The 19,883-nt window shown below is 38.3% G+C and overlaps 1 protein-coding gene across 1 annotated transcript; it reads left to right on the top strand.

Moving 5' to 3' along the window:
• Window positions 1-11,285: 11,285 nt before the first annotated feature.
• LOC147886580 (uncharacterized) lies at window positions 11,286-19,160 on the top strand. The gene is made up of 3 exons (XM_087395409.1): window positions 11,286-12,697; window positions 14,038-14,322; window positions 18,846-19,160. The coding sequence occupies exons 1-3, from the start codon at window positions 11,746-11,748 to the stop codon at window positions 18,854-18,856; spliced, it is 1,248 nt and encodes a 415-aa protein (XP_087251535.1). The 5' UTR covers window positions 11,286-11,745; the 3' UTR covers window positions 18,857-19,160.
• Window positions 19,161-19,883: the final 723 nt, after the last annotated feature.

The raw sequence follows: 19,883 nt of genomic DNA, 5'->3' as shown, positions 1-19,883 counted from the left end.
TCCCATATGATACAGACTCTATGATTGATGCTCTGGCAAAGCATCTACCACATTGCATCAACTCTTAACAAGCCATAGATGATTTGTGAGTTTTTTTTGCAATTGATCTACCATCTTTTTTATTGGGTTCTGCATACTTAGTAACACATTGTTTAAAATCACCCAAAAAATACTCTTATTCATGGAGCACCTCTCCTAGCATCTTTTTTCCAAGTCAAGCATCTCTAGTAGATGTAATATTCTTGTGTCTATTCCACAAAATACCACTCAAGGCTGGGTGCCTTAGTTGGCTCCTCTCATGTATTTTGAGCCATTAATGATGGTTTTGAGGTTGATGTAGTAGCCATGGCTTCTATAACTACTACCACAACACAACATTTACTCCTTTGTAAGTACAATAGTACTCATATGAAAGATAGAATATCTCAAAAAGTCTCCTTTACATTCATCAAAGCCCCAATACAACCAAGCCTAAAGGCATTTTATGGCCTACATTCTGTATACTTGAGTCATGGAAATTCAAACATAAAAGATGTTCTTTTAGCTCTAGTTTCCTTCAAGGAATTGCCCAAGCCTCAATACTAAAGAGCTTTTAAATGATTGCCCAAAACCCCAAATATTCAACCCAAGGTATGCAAAATGGTTGTGTGAAAATACATTACTAGATACATTTTTACTCTATTGTTTTTGTTTTGATTATGATTACATGATAATAAAAATGGATCCAATACCGTGAAGTGACAAGGATGACCATAAAATTGTGAAGAATAGATACAATGTCTGCATGGAAGACTTCTTGGTATTTGGAATCCATAGGTATGATATTTGCAATTCTAAGTACTCCATAGATAATCAATTATGAAAATAGTGATCCACATACAAAAAGTATTTCTATATCATGGCACTTTTAAATTAGGTTGAATTGTTCATTCAATTGAAGCATTAACAAAGAACTCGCTAAGAGCTCAAACAATGGAGTTTGGAAACAAAGTGAAAGGAGGAGGAAAAGGTTCATATTTTGCATCCAAATAGGTCAAGTGAATATTGTGCACATTGTGGAAAGCCTTTGTTAGCATATGAATCCTCCATTGGGAGATAATGAATAAGTGTTTCCAAATTTTGCTAGGAGCCCCAACCTCCATACAAGCTTTCTTCAACAAGAGATAGAGGAGAACATAAAGGTAAAGGACACAAAGAAAGAGGAAAAGGTGCATGAGGTGTTGAGGTGATGGTGTAGTGGTTTAGAAAGGAGAAAAAGGAGGCATGGCATAAAGTTGGCATTGCTTAACACAAACAAAGAAACAAAAATTAATGTATCTTAAATTCCAAGAGCCTCTTTTTTTTGTTCAAGCATATAATTGCAAACTACGAGGATGGGCTTCCCATCCAAAATAATGCATGTTTTGTGTTGAAAGTGGGATATGAAATTGTGTGAGTCTCAATTCTTGAAGATACCCTTCTGTAAATTGCTTGCCAGTAGTCCAATAACATCAATATAGCTTGCATGTTGCACTACATTGGACCTTACTTTGAGACCACTTAGAACATTCTTGCAAGCTTGTATTTCAATATTTTTTATAACCTTGTCAATCATAAGTTTTTAAAAAGCTTTTATTTACATATGAAACTTTAAATATCAAAGAGTTATACATTTACTTGACCAAATTTTAAAAGAAATCTTAATGCGATGTACCATAATTAATGCTAGTATATAAGAAATTTATACAGTGATTAATGGATTTTTACTATGCATAGGTAACCCAAGATTCTTATATTGGTCTGCTAAAGAGATCACAATTGAGCAAAGCGTTTTGAGTGATGTCATGGCCTATTTTGAATGATGATTGAGAGATAAAAGTAAACCTCCTAAACATTTTGAAGGAGTTTAGGATAATTCAGATCAATGTTGGTTGTAAATTTTAACTTGAATCATATCCCTAATTAAATACTTGACATGTAGCATACTTGTGTTGCATTTAAGCCCCTTTCTAAATTTGTAACCGAGGCTTAAATGAACAACCCCAAGTCTTTATTGAAATTATTGAATCAATCCAAGTTTTAAAATAAATTTCCATTTCTAGTTAGCTTCCACATAATTTTCGCTCAAGTACTACATGCTTTTCAGAGCCCCACATGGAACTGGCCAATATAGGTAGCATTTCATCATTATTTATGTATATGGGGAAAAAATCACCCAACATTGGAGATGGGAGAGACTCTTAAATACCATATCTATGGATGTGACATGTCCATCGATGTGGTTCATAGAGGTAGGCCTCCACCCTCATGATTTTTGCTCAATGCTTTCATAACTACAGTAGAAAAGCTTAGTAGATCCTAGTGTTTAGTTCATCAAAAAGGGGAGGGATTGGGGAACAATTGCATGGGATTTTTAATTGCTCAAAATACTAATGTGGGAAGGGTTAGGCAATCTTTTCTTGTGGTTGCTATCCAAGTATCTTAAACATTAGGGATTGAATTTTCAGATCCCTAGAGATTAAGTGCATATATTTTTCATTTTGTAGCTAGGTCCCTACATTATTTACTTAAGGCCCAAAGAGTTTTGATGGGATTGGGCAAATTATTCTAATTAGAATATTATTTCCAATTTTTTACATGCAACAAGTGACGTAATATTTTTTACTATTGGTCAATACATGTTTATATACAATGAATGGGCTTATCTTAAATTATGGCTGAGATAAAGTTACTCCTAATGTCTTCATTCCTTAACATTCATGGTAGTTAAGATAGAATTATCATTGTATACAAAGGGCAAGGATTAGGGATAAAACATTAGGATATTAAGAAAATTTGGGTCAAATTTTAGAAATTTTGGTGCTCCTTTGGGTTTGGGTCAAAAAACTGAGTGACCATGGCAATTCAAAAACAAGAGGAACAATGTGTATTGATTGCCAAAAAGTTGGCATTAGCCCGTATGTTTTCAATGCCAAAAAGTTGGCAACATCTCGTGTCTTTTAATTGCCAAATCCAATTGGGTGTATATCGATTAAATGGGAAGGCATGATCTACACGAATATTAGGTTTGTTGCAATATTCAATATATCTTATGAAAATCTACATTTATAAAGTTATAGCTAATTTTCTCCATCAAATTTAGGTCAAGGTCACCCACTTTAGGCTATCGTTTCTCAAGATTTGGGATGGTTGATAGTCCACTTATTTTATCCATTTTCAGAGGGGCTTTCTAAAAAAGAAACGAGCTCAAGTTTGTAAAGTATGAATAGGCTAGTGTCAATAGGCATCATATGGGATCAACTTGCACACTAGAGTTTAGAACTATCAGAACCCTAATGTTTGACACCCAATTCCTCCCTCTTGATTCTAGATCCCTATGTTGTCTAATAAAAGGTTTGGGAGAAGAAAGAAATGAAATGAATGTGTTGCATATATATAATAAAAGTGATGATATACATTTAACATGCAAGGAAGCATGTTTGCAAATGATATGGGCGGTGATTGTGAATGATTGGCTAGATAAAAATAACAACTACTTCTTGGTCCCCTCTCCCCACATCCATAATCCTATTGCACCCCTTCTTACTATGTTTACCTTAACGTGACTCCATAAATTATCAAAATCTTCTTTAGAAGGTTGCATAGCTATGCAAAATGGTGTACATCAAACATTAGGGTTTTGAAATTTTACATTCTAATCTTTCTTCCCCCTAGCAATGACCATTGTTTGGGTACATTCCTAATAGCTTGTAAGTAGATCATCATAGGTCTTTTAAAACATATAGAATGCCATTTTATTCCCCTAGAAAGACTCTAATGCTAAAATGTCAAGCTTTCAATTCTATATTGTAGATGCACACTCAAGTCATAGCATGATGATATCATATATGATGAGAGACCTTTCATGGCTTTATAATAACAAAGATGCATTTTATGTTAGTGCCTTCTTTTCCTTTTTTAAAATCCTTAGTCTCATATTTCAATGCTTCTATTTTATTATATTTAAGATATTACAATCTACCTATTTCTATATTCTTATTTGACGATCAAATTTTAACATGAGTACTCTTATCAACTATGAATAAAGGAATGGTCAAATGTGAGAAGGATTCTCTTGTATGGCTCATGTTTTGTATCATCTTAGGGAAAACATCTCCCTACTATCTTCAATATGAGGAATAACACCTTCTATTCTAGCCCTGTTCTAGCTTTATCAACTTAGGGGCTCCACCTTATATGCCTACTTGAGCACAACTATCTCACCAGGTTGTAGCACCCTATGAACCAAATGCACCACGTTTTAGAAACTAATAGATATTAACCTACCATTCATAAGCATGTCATAAGTCTTCTTGTCCACATGCCCTTGTAATCATCACATTGGTATGACAGGTAACATTCTTTCTTATTGCTTAGAGTAATGTTAGGCATTGTTCATACATTCTGGTATGGTTGTGTAGCTAAGGGGGTTCATGTTCTTAATCATTGTTCACATGTTTCTATAGTGCACATATGTGTGTGCGTGTGTGTGTGTGTGTGCACACGCACACACACATGTGCATGTGCATGTGTGCATGCATGCGCACACATGTGCACATGCACATGCCTGTGTACGCATGTGTGTGTGATTGTATGGGAATACTTGGTTGGAGTTCACATGTGCATGTGTGTGTCTACACACGTGTGTATGTGTGTGTGGGCATGCATGCGTATGATTGTATATGTGTGTGTGTGTGCACGCGTGTGCACATGCACATGGGTGATGTGAGCATGTCTAGACATGCATGCATGTGTGTGAAATTACATTGTATGTACGCATGCACGTGTGTGTATAGTAGATTTATTCATGATGTATTGTGTATCAATGATCTTTTAGTACTATTCGATGTTTGTTTAAAATATCATCTAATCTTTTGTGTTAATTGAAGTATTCTATTAACTTTCACATATGCCAATTACTTTAGTTTTTGATACTTTGTAACACTTAGATTGTGTTTACATGTTTACATCATTTGTGTTCAACACCAATATATTTTACAAGCATTGCGATTCACAAAACATTGTAACATCTTTCATACAATTCAAATTTAAATGCTCACCTTTGCATTCTAGCAAATAGGTATGTTAACTTGAAACCCATTTTGTTTCTAACACAATATTAAAAATGCATAGCATGTTAAATAAAGGTTAATCATGTTAATATTGTATTCACATACTCAACCCTTATGTGAATGAATTGAGCACATATTTACAGAAGTTATACTCCTCCTCATTTGTATAAAAGATGTTTTATTATCCTAAAAGAACAATCTTGTCATCCAACAAGGGTTGAAAAATGGGTTAGTTAGCTTATCTTCCCAACTTTACCATTAGAAGCTACCTACACATGAAAACAGGAAGCTACAAGTTATTTCAATTCGTATGTGTATGATTGAAAAAAAGCCAACTTCAATAGTTTTAATAGACTTCAGGAGGTCTTCACAAGTCTCTTTATTTCAATCATTCTAACATACAAAAGTTTTGTAAGGTGAAGCATTTCCTTGATTCCCAAATATTCCAAAGCCAAAGATGGTTGCAATGCCCAACCATCATAATGAGACATGTATTTACTTAATCAAATCATTCCCTTCAATAAATTTTATGCAATTCAATTGTTTAGGTATTTCTTTCTTTATAAACTAAATTTGCAGTTGCACTCATTTGAAAATAAGAAATCATGTAACATTCACATGATCATTAGACACGTCCTATGCTAGAATCAATTGTACTCTTCTTAGAATTAAAAAATTGTGTAACATTCACGTGAGATCATTAGGCTCTCCCTATGTTGGAATTGATGGGTAGAAATGTGTCCAAATGTAATGATATGCATAGTTGAGTGATTTAAAAAGAAGGGTGTTTACATAGCATGAAAATACATGAAGAATCAACTTTTTTCCAAAATTTCCACATCTTTTGCCTATTCTCTCTCTCATCATCTTTTACATAGTGGAGAATATTGCAAACCTTAAGATATACTATCTCATTAGTGATTGCAACCTTCTTCTTGATGATGGATCATATCTTATTCCATATTAGCATATATTCTAGATAAATATTAAGCTAGTAATACCCCATCTTGTGACAACTGGTAAATTTTCCAAAAACTTGGAACCCAAAACTAAGATATACTATTACATTAATTATTTCAACCTTTTTCTTGATGATTAATCACATTTTATTCCATATTAATATACATTATGGATAAATGTTAGGCTTGTAATATCCCAACTTGAGGACAACCAATAGACATTTGTAAAAACTTGGAACCCAATAGTGGTGACATGGGTGAACGGGTCTTGAGAAAGAAATAAACATTGCACTTCAAAGACATTAAGAAACAAATAAACATTGCACTTCAAAGACATTACATTTCAAAGATATTGCAAATATAACATTGGAATCATTAGTTGATTATTTTGATAATGTTCTGATCTAACAAATCAAAGAACTTGTGTTGTGGATTTGGATGCATTTAGGAGTATTCTCTTGTGACTTTACCAATGTACATAATGCATATCCTATCATCGCCTTGTAAGTAAAGGTGATGCAAACTTATATGTGCAAAGAACAAATACCTATGATATTGTAAATGTTGGTGTAACCATGTGCACTAAGAAATTACTAACCCTTATTTCTATATGAGCACATACTAATTTTTGACATTGGAAAACTTTAAAGACAAGCATCAAGGGGGGTCCATTTAGTATATACACACAATTCAAAGTGTGTGTCACATGAGTGAAAGAGCCCTATGAAAAGCACTTTTGTATGCATGTTAGACCACCTTAACACACAAATTCTTGACCCCTTCAAACACTAGTATACCTCGATATACCTATCGTTATATGGATAGTAAGATCCATGAAATGAGCATGAAATACCCTCTAAAATTTCCCCTTAGCCATTAGGGATTCGGCATATGCCCAACCTTGAAAAAACCATAGTCGTGTGATACATATATAATGAGTAAGTGAAGCCCCCTGGGATTGATTTAGTAATCAACAAGATAGAAAGAGTCTAATCACTTCAAAGCCTATAGTTGATTTTATTTTGTAGAATGCATTCCTTCACTTGTTTTTGTTTTGAAGTTTATTATAGAAAAATAGCATTTAAGTTATGTAGCATGGGCCATGAGTCCATGTTATCAATAAAGCAAATTGATGACTTCTAATGGAAAGCTACGAACCTTAAAAAAATACTACTATGGCAAACACACATATATAGGTTTTGGGAGATGTGCCATGTAATAAATTGTGGCATGAAACGATTCTTACTTTTCTCTAAAACTCAGTATTAATGTCATTCATGGGTCTATTGAAGTCCATACTTATCTAAAGAGTGGTTGTTCATCTCATTTCCTTACTATTTGTTGACTTATACTTTTCTTACATATACAAAAGGAGATATAGTCAATGCATTTGGAAACTTGCCAAAGATTTAAAACAAAGCGTAAGAAAGTCCACTTAAAGCATAAAATTATCAAATATGGGTATGTCCCACGTATGTAAAATAGCATTCTTATTGGCAAAAAAAAAAAGGAAATCTAAAATATACCTCAAGCTATAGGTTTGGCTAGAGAAGGACATGAAACCTATAAGTCGTGCTTTTAAAGTGATTGTGTTTCTTGATTACTTGACCTAGTATACGCAAGCTTCTCATATGATGTTCTCCTCAAAGATTATAAAAAAAAAGTTTCCTAGTAAAGTAGTCCAGGGGATTCAAAGGGGGAAACTTATGGTATCAAGTGAGTGTACCTAGGGGTTTTTTTTGAAATGAGGCATATGCTTATACATTAGGGGTGGGGGCCCTTTTGAATTTAAGTTAGGGGGGCCATGCCATATTTAAGAGGGGGGACCTAGTATAGGCTACCTTGGGTAACTAGTCCAAACAAGTTTGGTTTTGTGTATGGTCTTAAATAGTCATAGGGAAAGTAATCTTATTGTGTAATCTAAATGCGTGAGAAAGAACGTAGATTTAAGGAAGGGGGGGACATAATAGAATTTTGGTGGTATCTTATAAGCTTAAATAGGGGTGTTTTATCATCTTACATGGATGTTAAATAAGAGGTTTTCTTGAAGTTCATGCACGTAGGTGACGTCCCCCTTTAATGAAGAGTGAATCCCCCAGGTAAAGCAAGCACACAATTCTTTGTATGACATGAGTGTGACTTTCATGTTCTTAAGTTACCTTATACAATAGGTCACTATAGGATTAAGTTATGTATAGTAAGGTAGTAGACCTTACAAGGTAGTAAGGTATATCATATAGGAAGGTAGCAAGTCTTACAAGCTTCATTGCTCAATGTCAACTAGCAAATTTGACCAACTTACATTTCTGTGCTAGTTAACTGCTCAATAGCTCTTCTTTGTAAATAAGGGCATACTTAAAGGGAAGAGGTACTTACCCTTCGTAGACCATCTTACATGCATAAGATTAACATATGGCAAAGTGTACATTATTAAAACATAATTTGTACATAAACCAACATCTAGTTTAATTTGTAAATAAGCCCATGCGTACAAGACGGAACTACTTATTGAAGGCTCACCTCTAGTATGAACTAATAATCTTGTATATGCAAGACATGCAATTTTGCAAAAGCAGATGACTATCACATCCTTTAAATATAAAAACTCAATTTCAACATACTCTCTAGATATGCCAAACTTGCAAGGATTATACATTCAAATGAGGTGTGCACGCACATGAAGCATAGTACGTTAACGTGAAGTATACATGGTGCCAAACATGACTACTTTGAATGATTATTTATTAAGGGGGGACTTTAAAAAGTAAGGTGCTTCTTTCTTAGTAGCCGAGTAGCTTAAAGATGTCTAAAAAACTTAAGATGAAGGTCCTCAAGTTGGAGCTTCCATATCTATTTCAACAAAGTTAATTTTCCCTTTGTTTATAAAAATTTGAAAGTTTTACCGCCGCTAAGAAAAAAGTTCAACAAATTTTTTAGAAATGAAATCCCTTGTCTATTTCCAATAATGTGTAACTGATGTGACAGAGTATGTATACATTTTGTATGTGTGGAAGAGAGAGAGAAAGAGAGAGAGAGAGAGAGAGAGAGAGAGAGAGAGAGAGAGAGAGACTAGTAATGTTGTTATTTTTGAACATTTGAGTGGTACTTGGCACATTGTATAGGGTGTAAGTTCTTATTGCTTCATATTGGATTACCATTTTGTCTTATTTTAAAATAAGATTTTGTGTGTTCAAGTTGACTTGTTGGTTAGCTATGTGGATCCACGAGAGAGAGAGAGAGAGAGAGAGAATGTTACATCAATTAAGTTACATGATGGGCATGGAGTTCAATAGGATACACTTTGTGGAGTGTGTGTGTGTGTGTGTGTGAGCATGTGTGTGTATCGTGTGGGCAAGGGTTTATGAAGAGCGTGTATAGTAGTGTATTTTTCCCGTTGCAATTTGAGGTCGTCTTTAATTTTAAGGGACATGATATAATTGAAAACCTTGCTATTAAAATCTAATCCCACTTGAGCTTTAGATTGCCCTTAATATTAAGGGCTTAAAAAAATGTTCTTTTAAAAGCATTATGTATATATATAGATAGATAGATAGATAGATATATATATATATATATATATAGAGAGAGAGAGAGAGAGAGAGAGAGAGAGAGAGAGAATGATACATATATTAAATTAGACCAAATGCTACATCAATTAAATTACATGATGGGTATGTAGTTTAGGCACATGATCAACATGGAAAAAATTTACTAGTAGAATGAGTGTGTGTGTGTGTGTGTCTTTACAAAAAAAAAGTGTGAGCGTGCGTATGTTTATATTGTGTGTGGGTAGGGGTTTATGAAGAGAGAGAGTAGTGCTCACAAAACTATTTTGTAGTTTATTTTAAAAGCTCTAATTCGAGGTTGCCTTCAATTTGAAGGGACATGTTTTATTCAAAACTCATAGTTAAGCTTTAATATGAAGGGCTTGAAAAGATGTTCTTTGAGAGAGAGAGAGAGAGAGAGAGAGGCACCCCTTAAATAGAGAGATAGAGAGAGAGAGATTTGCTTCTACTATATATAGAATATTTGTTTTGTGCAAAGGAGTTCTGGTTTTGTATTGCACACCTTTGGATTACACCAAAATGAGTGCAAGCTTGGGAGCAAATTGAGGTCGAAATAGTTTTTTGGCAACGGATAGGAATTTTAATGGGATCAAGAGAGAGAGAGAGAGAGAGAGAGAGACGATGGAAGTGAAGGGTGGAGAAAATTGTAAAAGAAAATTAGAAAATGTATAAATTGGTCTAAGGCGCCGCCGCCGAGGGGGGGGGGAATGGACACATGGGGAAAGGGCGGAATAAAAACTTCCGCCGCTCTTTTGGTTGAACCTCCCAAAAAAAAAAAAAAAAACGAAACGAGTCTTATTATTATTATTATTATTTTTTCGTCTCTCATTAAACCCTGCCATCTAATCAATCAATCTCTCGAAAACTAAAAACCCATTACTTAGCTACTGCACTACGACTGCTGCTCTTGCTACTCATCTTCTTCTTCTTCTTCTTCTTCATCGTCTTCTTCTCGTTCGTCTTCTTCGTCTTCTCCATCGTCGCCATAGCTTCTCTCGTCATCTCTCTCCTTCAATCCTCCACCTTCCTACGTATCTCCCTCCTCCTCCTCCCTCCTCCCTTCCCTTGCTCCCTCATCTCCTTCATCCACCTTTCTTCTCCTTCCATCACCCCACCCCCTCTCTTCCCCCTCACGCTCCTCATCACCCCTCAGTCCTCCAGTTTCACCCCTTCTTACTTCTCCCTTGTACCCCCCCCCACCTCCCTCCTTACGGCTCCGCACACTCCCCCGCTTCACCCCCCCCCCGCCCCTTGCGCGCACGTTGCTTCCACCCTAGGTTGCTTGCTTTCCCTCCGGATCTGCCCTCGTACTTCTTTGCCATTTTTCTCAGGGTTTCGTTAATTGCTGCGCGTTTCACAGGATCCGCTCGCGGCTCGACAGCCTCCGCAATCAGTTGCATCGTGGGCTAATCTAGGGCCGTTAATTATCAGAGATCTTTGTGTTTCCTTGCTGCTCCGCCCGTCCCTTGCATATAGGTCATTTCCTTTCCGAGCACCTGGAGCCCTGAACGACTTGTTGTAGATTCTCACTGTGATTCTTGAGATGAGGAGATCATCATTCATGCAGACAAGCGTATCACAGTCGGAAGAAACGGCAGCGGATACTTTTGCTTCGAGCCGGACATGGTGCGAACATGAATTAGCGGGTGGAAATGAACACACCGTACCGCGGAACGACTGATCTGCGCCTCTATGTCATCAGATGTGATTAGTTAACAGAAGAAGTGCTCGCCTTGCCAGCTACTGCATTCTCACCGCCATGCTGCAATCGACTTCCCTAACGTGCGTAATTAAAGGACTCACCTTAGGAAGAAGTGGTTACGAGCTTGTGATCACCTCCCACAAATTATTTCTTTGAGTGTAACTGTGGCGCCCGCCGTGGCTGGGAGCGGCGGGGCATCCGGTCCGAGGAGGTTAGACACGACTCCTGATTGGATCTCTGCATCATCGTTACAAGATAGGAGCCTCAAAGAACGAGACTTCTCACTGGGGTTCAACAGTGGCTACAACCGTGCATCTGAAGCCGAGAAAATTGGTTCCTCCTCTGGAGGTAGCGGCGGGTGGGATCGGCCCTTGGCCTATGGATATCACAACGCCTTCGACGGAGGAGAGTCAGGCATTGGCTCTGCGATGGGTATCACAGGCACAGTGGGCCTGGGAGTAGGAGCAGGCCAAGCTCTCGTCACGGGGACCCTTGGCGGACAAAGGTTGATCGTGGGTCCTGGCCTGGGAGGAGGCGTAGGGCTGAGAGGAGTGAGCAACGAGTCTTACAGCAGAGATATCGTAGCAAGGGGAGAGGATTTCGTGGGCCTCTATGGTCATAGGCTAGCTAGTAGGAGGGAGGAAGAGGCTGCAGCGAGTGCCGCGAGGAGCGGCGGAGCAAGTTTTGTGGCGTATGTCGGAGGAGAGGTGCGGCTGCACGCAGTCATCCGAGACGAAGAGGCTTCGCATTCGAGCAGTCCATTGCCATCGCTAACTGTCGCTGCTAGAAGGGGTGGCGATGAGGAGGCCACGGCCATGGAAGCAGAAGCATGGCCTCCGGCGGTAGGAATTCTCAGCAGAGCCAAAGCGCATCTGCGGGAGCAGGAGGATCCGAAGGACAATGTGACGGCGACGCCAATGCGGGTAATGGATGTATCCTCGCTGGAGGAAGCGAATCGCGCAGTAGATGGTCGACTAGATGCTGTCGAGGGATCAGAGCAGCAGCAGCAGCAGCTGCAACTACAAAAGGTCGATCAATTGAGGCAGAGATCTGCACTGGGTTCGACGGCGTGCCAAGATTGTGGCAATCAAGCGAAGAAAGATTGCATGCACATGCGCTGCCGGACTTGTTGCAAGAGCCGGGGCTTCGACTGCCCGACGCACGTCAAGAGCACTTGGGTTCCGGCAACCAAGAGGAGGGAGAGGCAGCAAGCTGAGCTCGCAGCCATTGTTTCTGGGCAACCGAGGCCCAGGTCCAAACGAGCTCGCACCCTCGCCTTAGCGGGAGTGAGCAATGCAGCTACCTCCCACACTTCCACGTCCACCGGCACTCCACCTCGCAGTTCAGATTTCAACTCGGCGCCTTTGCCTACCCAACAAGGTGAGCTAGCCATCCAATGCTTATGTGCAATCAATTCGAATGTAGCTACAGAATCAAAGGCCGGAATGATGTACTCTCCGGCTCCGGCACCTTCGAATACGTGATTTCTACCGTTAATCTAGCCTACTCTTGCATCAACGTTGCACGTTCCACTTAGATGCCTGCTTCTTGCGCGCATCTTATTCTCCATGGAAATACTCGTCTAACTTTAGCTAATCCTTACGTTGCTACCAAGATTTGGCCCAAAACCTCCAATTGTCTTTGCAGAAGTAATGCGGAATGTCTTATCAGCGTGCGCCTGATCTCCTCGATCTGGATTCGTCGTTCAGTCTATAGACGTGGAAAAGTGCGTTTGTCTCGTCAGCTATAAACCTAATCTTAATGAGAGCAGTTTAGGAAACGAACAAAACTGTAGCAAATTGAATGTGCAAATGATTCCCGTCTCATCTACTTCAAGAAAAGTAAACTTGGGGATTTAGGAGTTCTCCCAATGGAAGTCACCTTTCAAAGAAAGGACTAACGTGACATTTATCTAATAAGCAACGAGAGTTGTACTGTCAGCTTGTAAGCTAGTCCTGGCTTGCTCCAGGACAAGCAACTTCTGGGACATTTTCGTGAGCTCCAACAACGGCAGTTCCAGTTTGTTTTCTCTACCCCGCCTGGATAAGGATTTTCACCTTGCAAGTTTTCCTCCTCCCTTGTGTTTCTCAAAAAAACGAAGCATAACTCAACTTCAATTCGTATGTTCCTATTCCCGAAAATCCTAAAAAAAGAGATCAGGTCATAGAGGCCTGCTTGAGCCATCTGACAGCCTATGAAACTTCTTGCATTACTCCATCAGTTTCATGTGTTAGGACAGGAAAACTGCCATCCAATCAAATGAGATAACCATAACTCCTTCGAGAATCAGTGCCAAGGTTTGTAAAATGATGCTAACGTAAAGGCAATGCACAATGTTATTTACCATAGTGAGAGAGTTTTATTAGAATACCTCTGAAAGCTTGCTGATCAGCTTATAAGGAATGCTTATAAATTGTGCACCTGCCTAAACTGCAAAGCTTGACAAACATCCTGCAGACATTCCAGAAGGTAGGGCCTAGATTTTACTGTGTGTATATTGAACCGTGGCGACTTAGACGTTCTTTGAGCCCAGGATTATCAGGTGTCGGAATGTCTCCTAGGAAGCAAAGTTGCAGGCATGGAGAGAGATTTCCCAGGTTAAGGAATACCGGTTAGGGATTACAAATGCAGGTATCTTGGGGATGCGCATGTGTGTGTGTGTGTGTGAGAGAGAGAGAGAGAGAGAGAGAGAGAGAGTGTAAAACGTTTATATTTTGCAGAACCATTCAGAGGAACACTACCTCCTGAGATCAAGGCTCCGGCAGTTTTCAAATGTGTAAGAGTAACTGGAGTCAATGACGGACAGGCTGAATATGCTTACCAAGCAGTTGTGAAAATTGGGGGTCACATATTCAAGGGGATGCTTTATGATCAGGGAGTAGACAAAGGAGATGTACCTTCAAGTATTGCAGAGCTTCAATTAGGTGGAAGAAGTACACCATCGACCTCAGCTCTGATAGACCTAGCAGGGATTTATAGAACGTCTGGAAGTGCCCTTTTAGGAGGTAAGATGAACCTATCTGTCTGTGCCAATAAGAAATTCGCTATTACTTGACGAGGTAAAGATGTGCTGCAAGTGATACTTTTTTTTTCTGTGGACTTGACCTGCTAATATCTTCTTATGTGAATTCCACGTATCATTATTGGAGGGTAAGGCTAAGCAGCTTTGGCATCATATACAAGGAGACTTGGTGGACAAATTATACCAAAAGTTGTGGCTAGCTAGGCAAAACCTTCTGCTAACGATTCTTAGTGGAAGTTTTTAGCACGAACTTGCACAAAGCGGCTTCCTATTGTTTTGTCATATCTACACAAGGGAATCTAGATAGACAGACTACTTGGTCTTTACTTTTATTATGTAGTGGTGTTGACACCAAAATGTTGCACAAATGGCAGCTGGGTGAATCGTATGTCATTTTCTGATGACGATTGTGCCTTATTTCAATGGCATTGCCTTATGATGTCCGTCTTTCATAAAGAAAGCAGCTGGTGATTTGCTGCATGACTTGCAACAGTTAGCAGGTTGTCCATGCCTTTGTTAGACTGTTTCATGTAGCTATTTTAAACAACTAGCATTCAGGTGCATAAGCTGTTATGCATGAGTGGTTGAATTAGTGGCATGCAGGTGCATCATTACAGATCTGATCTGATCTGATGTCACAGAGGGTAGCAAAACCCAGAATCTAGATCTATGATTCCTTTCCTAAGGTGTTCATGTTAACTTGCTATCAACATGTCTTCAGTGATTTCTACCTGAGGTAGTCAGATGAAGAATGGCACTCTTTGGACACTGAAAATTAAGCAAATTGAGAGCTAGCTAATTCAAGGGATAGGTCTCTCTCTCTCTCTCTCTCTCTCTCTCTCTCTCTCTCACTATACACACGTGTGCATGCATGCATGCACACACATGCACACGCACATTTACACACTTTTTTTTTTTGGGTTGAAAACTTTGAACACTTTATATTAGAAGGTAGCTATCCCAAATTTGGGAAGCTGAAAAAGTACATCAAAAGTACATGTTTACCCACTTACACACACACACACACAAACTTACGTTTATATGTATATGCACGCACACAATTACATATGTAAATAGATAATATTCAAGTACACACACACACACACACACACACACACACACACACACACACACATACACACACACACACACATATGTAAACCTCTTAAAATTTAGTATTTATACATAGTTTGTTCTTGCATCCACTATTTATATTGCAAGAACGGACCATGGATGGGATAGCTTTGAACTTAAAGAGACTATCATTTATTCATAAAAGCATAAAATTATTGTATAAGTAGCTACCATTTGGGATTGTGATTAAAAAAACAATAACGCCCTATCCATACATAAGATTATTATATTTAGGATTGTGAGATTAGTCAATTGAACCTTTATAATTTGAGGGTGTAAGTGTTATTTAGGACATACCAAAGCATATTCTACAAAGTGGCCACTTCTTGCTTATGATGCTTGTACAACACTACTAATTGGATCTCTAGCAGTCAATATATGTAAACCCTATATCACATATGTTCAAGGCTGATACTTAAATCCCTTATTTTGCAAATATTGCATGATTGAAAGTTATCCTTTTTCTATAACCTTTTGTCAAATTGTTTTCTATGATAGGTACGCACCCCTCTTTATGTATGTTTTTCTTAAAAACATGATTTATAAATATCCTTCTTTCAAATTATTTTTTATGGTAGTATCCCTCTGTAAGTATAAACATCCTTCTATTGAATGCATGTGATCGTGACTTCTTTTCTATGTGAGGCGCCGGCTCCCGAGAGTTGGAGGAGGTGACATCTAGCTGTGTTAAAAACATGGTTTATAAACATCCTTCTGTTGAATGCATGTGATAGTCACTTCTTTTCTACATGACGCTCTCGAGAGTTGGATGAGGTGACATTTAGCTATGCTAGATATTATTGCTATTACTTTCCACTTGTGATACAACCATAGAACCTTTAACCTTTACCCAATGGGAAGGTAACTTTCACAAGTGTAATCATTGGTAAGACAACTATCCAGATTAGCCACTTCGGTGCACAAACGATCGCAGATTTGGGTGGAACCAAGAAAAAGACTAAACAATTTGATTATATAAGATTTAAAATTTTGCTTTACATGATGTGAATATCATGGATTTGTCTAAATACTGGCATAGAAGTCAAACCTATGATATTTATGGCTTGCGTAAAACCTACAAGAGTGAGATGCATAATCTCTTTATAGTATAATACTTAAGTGCTCAGAAGTTTTCAATGAGTGAAATCTCTTTATAGTATACTTAAGTGCTCATAAGTTTTCAATGAGTGGATTGCATGCTTGTACTATAGAACTACCCATGGAGTATAGTAAGAAATATATGAGAATGTGACTCGAGGATATAGTAATATTGTTAATGTAGCACCATTACTTATCATTATATTAGAGCTTTGACTCGTGTAATTTGTTTTTCTAGTAATATTTTTCAACTACCTTTTATTTGCATTGGAACTCTCTTGTATACATTCTATCCCTAGGGAATTATAAAAAACATTTTACAAGCATAGATGCTTTGCTTGCTAAGTATGTCTTTTGTTTTCCAAAAATTTTTGTTACCTCTTTTTTATTCTCTTTCGTTTTCTATTTCATTTCTTTGTGGAATTTTTGACTTTAGAAAACAAAAAATCTAAATTTGTATGATTGGATTATTCTAGTCTTTCAAAGATATATTTTAATAGCATCGATAACTAAGCCATAAAAGGCTATCAACAAAAACACTTACATAGTTATTATGTGTAGTGCCTTGGATGTATATGTAACTCAACCTTTCAAAACACTCAATTCATGCATGCGTTTTTGAATGTCCATGACAAATGTAGTACCTCTATTTTACAAAAGAATGAACCCATGCTATAAGTGTTTGTAAGCATACGGGGATCAGTTTTTCTTGTCCCTGTTGTCATATACTAGGATGTGGCATGGTTGCTTTATAAAAGACCATGTAACATGTGGGAGCCAGCACACATTTAAAATAATCTCTATATTTAAAATTTTACAGTTTTTGTATAATTGTTTTCCCCTCTTCCATAAGCAAACATATATTAGAATTTTGATTTTAAAAGTTATGTTGGCGGTTACTACCTATATCTCGCAGGTTACCCCTTTGTACATATACATACCATATAATTGTATTAGATAAGTATTTAAAAACCCTCTCTTGTCACTGAATGACCTCCCTTAAATTTAAAAATCTTCTTCCGTTAATGAACCTACTATGTTATACAGAGTGACCATCTTGCGTGCTAGGAGAACAATCATTGTGTGGAATTTGCGTGATGTACTGCCTTATCGTCCTGCAAATTCCAAATACACAAATTTCCATTTTCCCCCTATTGCCATATGCTACAAAGAACAATCATTATGTGAAGTTTGGGTGAGGTACTATCCAATCACGTATCGAAAGAATTGGCAAGGTTGCCCAGAAACAATCTACCCGTTCCCACCATTCGTTCGGAATCCGAAAATCCGAACTTTTGACCCAAAAATATGGGTCTGGTTTGTGAGCTGTTTCTTCATGTGAAGATGTGCAATGTAAGCCTTTTCAAGCAGTGCTTCTCTCATCTGCATGCCATGGGCGAAGCCGCTACCAAGGAAAAGGCCTTGGCCAGCCCAGAAAGTAGCCGCAAATTTCTTGCGAGAAGAGATGCGTGGGTCCCATTATTGAACATTTTAACTAGCAACATTAATGATGGGCATGTCTTTGGCTGTTTTGTCATGAGTTAGCTCTGAAGTCCCACTATAAGAATCCGGAAGGTCTATCTAATCTATTCAGTTGCCCTGGATAACCTTCCCTTCTGTCCAGGAACGGCTCTCTCTCTCTCTCTCTCTCTCTCTCTCGGATTTTCTAAACAATGGGGGGAATAATAAATTATCTGGAACCTATTCTCTGGAGGTTCTCAAGTCCTGGAAACTTACAGTTATTGCTGGAGAGCTTGTGAAAAGGTATTTACAGAAGTAGCCAAAGAATTGCTTTTATCCTTAATGAAGAACGTCACATCATCCCTTGCTATAGTTCTTTTTAATCCAAAGAATCGCTTTTATCCTTAATGAAGAACCTCACATCATCTTTGCTAAAGTTCTTTTTACTCGGTATTTTGTATTCCTTTTCTATGAAGGGCATAGAGATTGAAGGACAGCCTTCAAGCCGAGTAGACTCAGCTACCCGTGCAGTGGAAGAAATGTGTGTGTGTGTGTGTGTGTTCCTCCCTACCTCTTCCCCACCCCACATTATAACTTACCGAAATTTTTCTTGTGGATATCCCTGCACTTTCAATGCACAATCTACTGATCTATATTGACTGGTAAAGTGGTAACCTTCTTAAAAGTTTCCCTTCTTCTTTTCTTCCATCTTTGGATACTAGTAAACAATATGAAGTTAATACATGACCTTGGAGGATTATTTTATTCGTGACAAAGCTATGACTAAAATTATTTGATGCTATTGTTTTGCAGCCCTCCGCTAGCTGATATCATTTGGCAGTGGCCTTGCATTGAATTTTCTGGGTGACTCGTCATGAATAAAACATCATGGAGGAGCACATTGAAGCTCTCATGTCTTTGTCAAGGATACTTGCAAGGGTCTTCTTCTGGCCCACATAACAGGGACGGTTCCAGTCAGTAGAGCCTGAAGACATGAAGGTAGGAACACGAAATCCTCCTTCACTGGAGTTGTCAAAGGCATGCAAAGCTTTGTAATATAATGCCAAGTTGCAAGGCAGTTTAGGAAGTGTATTCTGTTACCATGGTCACTTTTTTGGTGTAGAAGCATCAAGCATACATGTAAGTAAAAGTGAGTAATATATAAAGAAGCTGTCCAGAAGGCTGAAGGCCAGTTAACAAATTTTCTGGTTACTAGGTCGATTTGACTGAGACCATAGCATGCCTGCAATTCTGATTTCTAAAAAGACTGATGGTGAGAGTTTGTTCTGCACGAGTCATTCTTGTATTCCTGATTGCGGGTCAAACATAGCATGTAGAAGGTTATCCGTGTTGCAAGCAAAGGGACTTTTGGCCCGACGAAAAGTGGGTTTATTTGTGGTCAAGGAGGCTAGCCATACGATTGAATTCTGCGTGAAAAGAACTTTTCATGTTGGATTTAAGTCCGATGCCTTCGAAGATAGATCTTAAGCTCGTAAGATGTCGAATGCCTGCCCATTCTTAACATTAACCATCTGGGGGAGCTTCGTGAATGTGCTAGGGCTCCCTTGTGAGGTGGTAGAGCCCCAGATGCAACGTTAAGTTGCAAGTGACTTGGCTTGTTTACCATTGGCAGACTTTGTTTGAAGGCCTATATAGTTGCGTCCATGGAAACATGCGATGCTGTTGCTAGAGTTGGAGGTGGTTCAGTCCCTCCTTATTGACGTAACGTACTCTTCAAATTGTGGGATGCTATCTAGATCAGTCCGTCGTTTTTTTCCTCAGACACAACGCGTCCGCAGATTTGATACTATCACATCGTCGGCTTCTGCACGGAAGTCCGTCTTAGCCTCG

The sequence above is a fragment of the Dipteris shenzhenensis genome, chromosome 24 (assembly GCF_047967505.1).
Source record: "Dipteris shenzhenensis isolate YYH24624 ecotype China chromosome 24, Dip_SZ_1.0, whole genome shotgun sequence".
NCBI classification, from domain to species: Eukaryota; Viridiplantae; Streptophyta; class Polypodiopsida; order Gleicheniales; family Dipteridaceae; genus Dipteris; species Dipteris shenzhenensis.
Note: the sequence above shows the minus strand (reverse complement) of the source record. Positions and strands in the feature narration are given on the sequence as shown.

Excerpts from the sequence above, each read along its gene's own strand:
- LOC147886580 (XM_087395409.1), top strand. The coding sequence starts at position 11,746 with ATGGGTATCACAGGCACAGTGGGCCTGGGAGTAGGAGCAGGCCAAGCT. Across the intron at positions 12,698-14,037 it reads GCCTTTGCCTACCCAACAAG|AACCATTCAGAGGAACACTA; the intron begins GTGAGCTAGCCA and ends TATATTTTGCAG.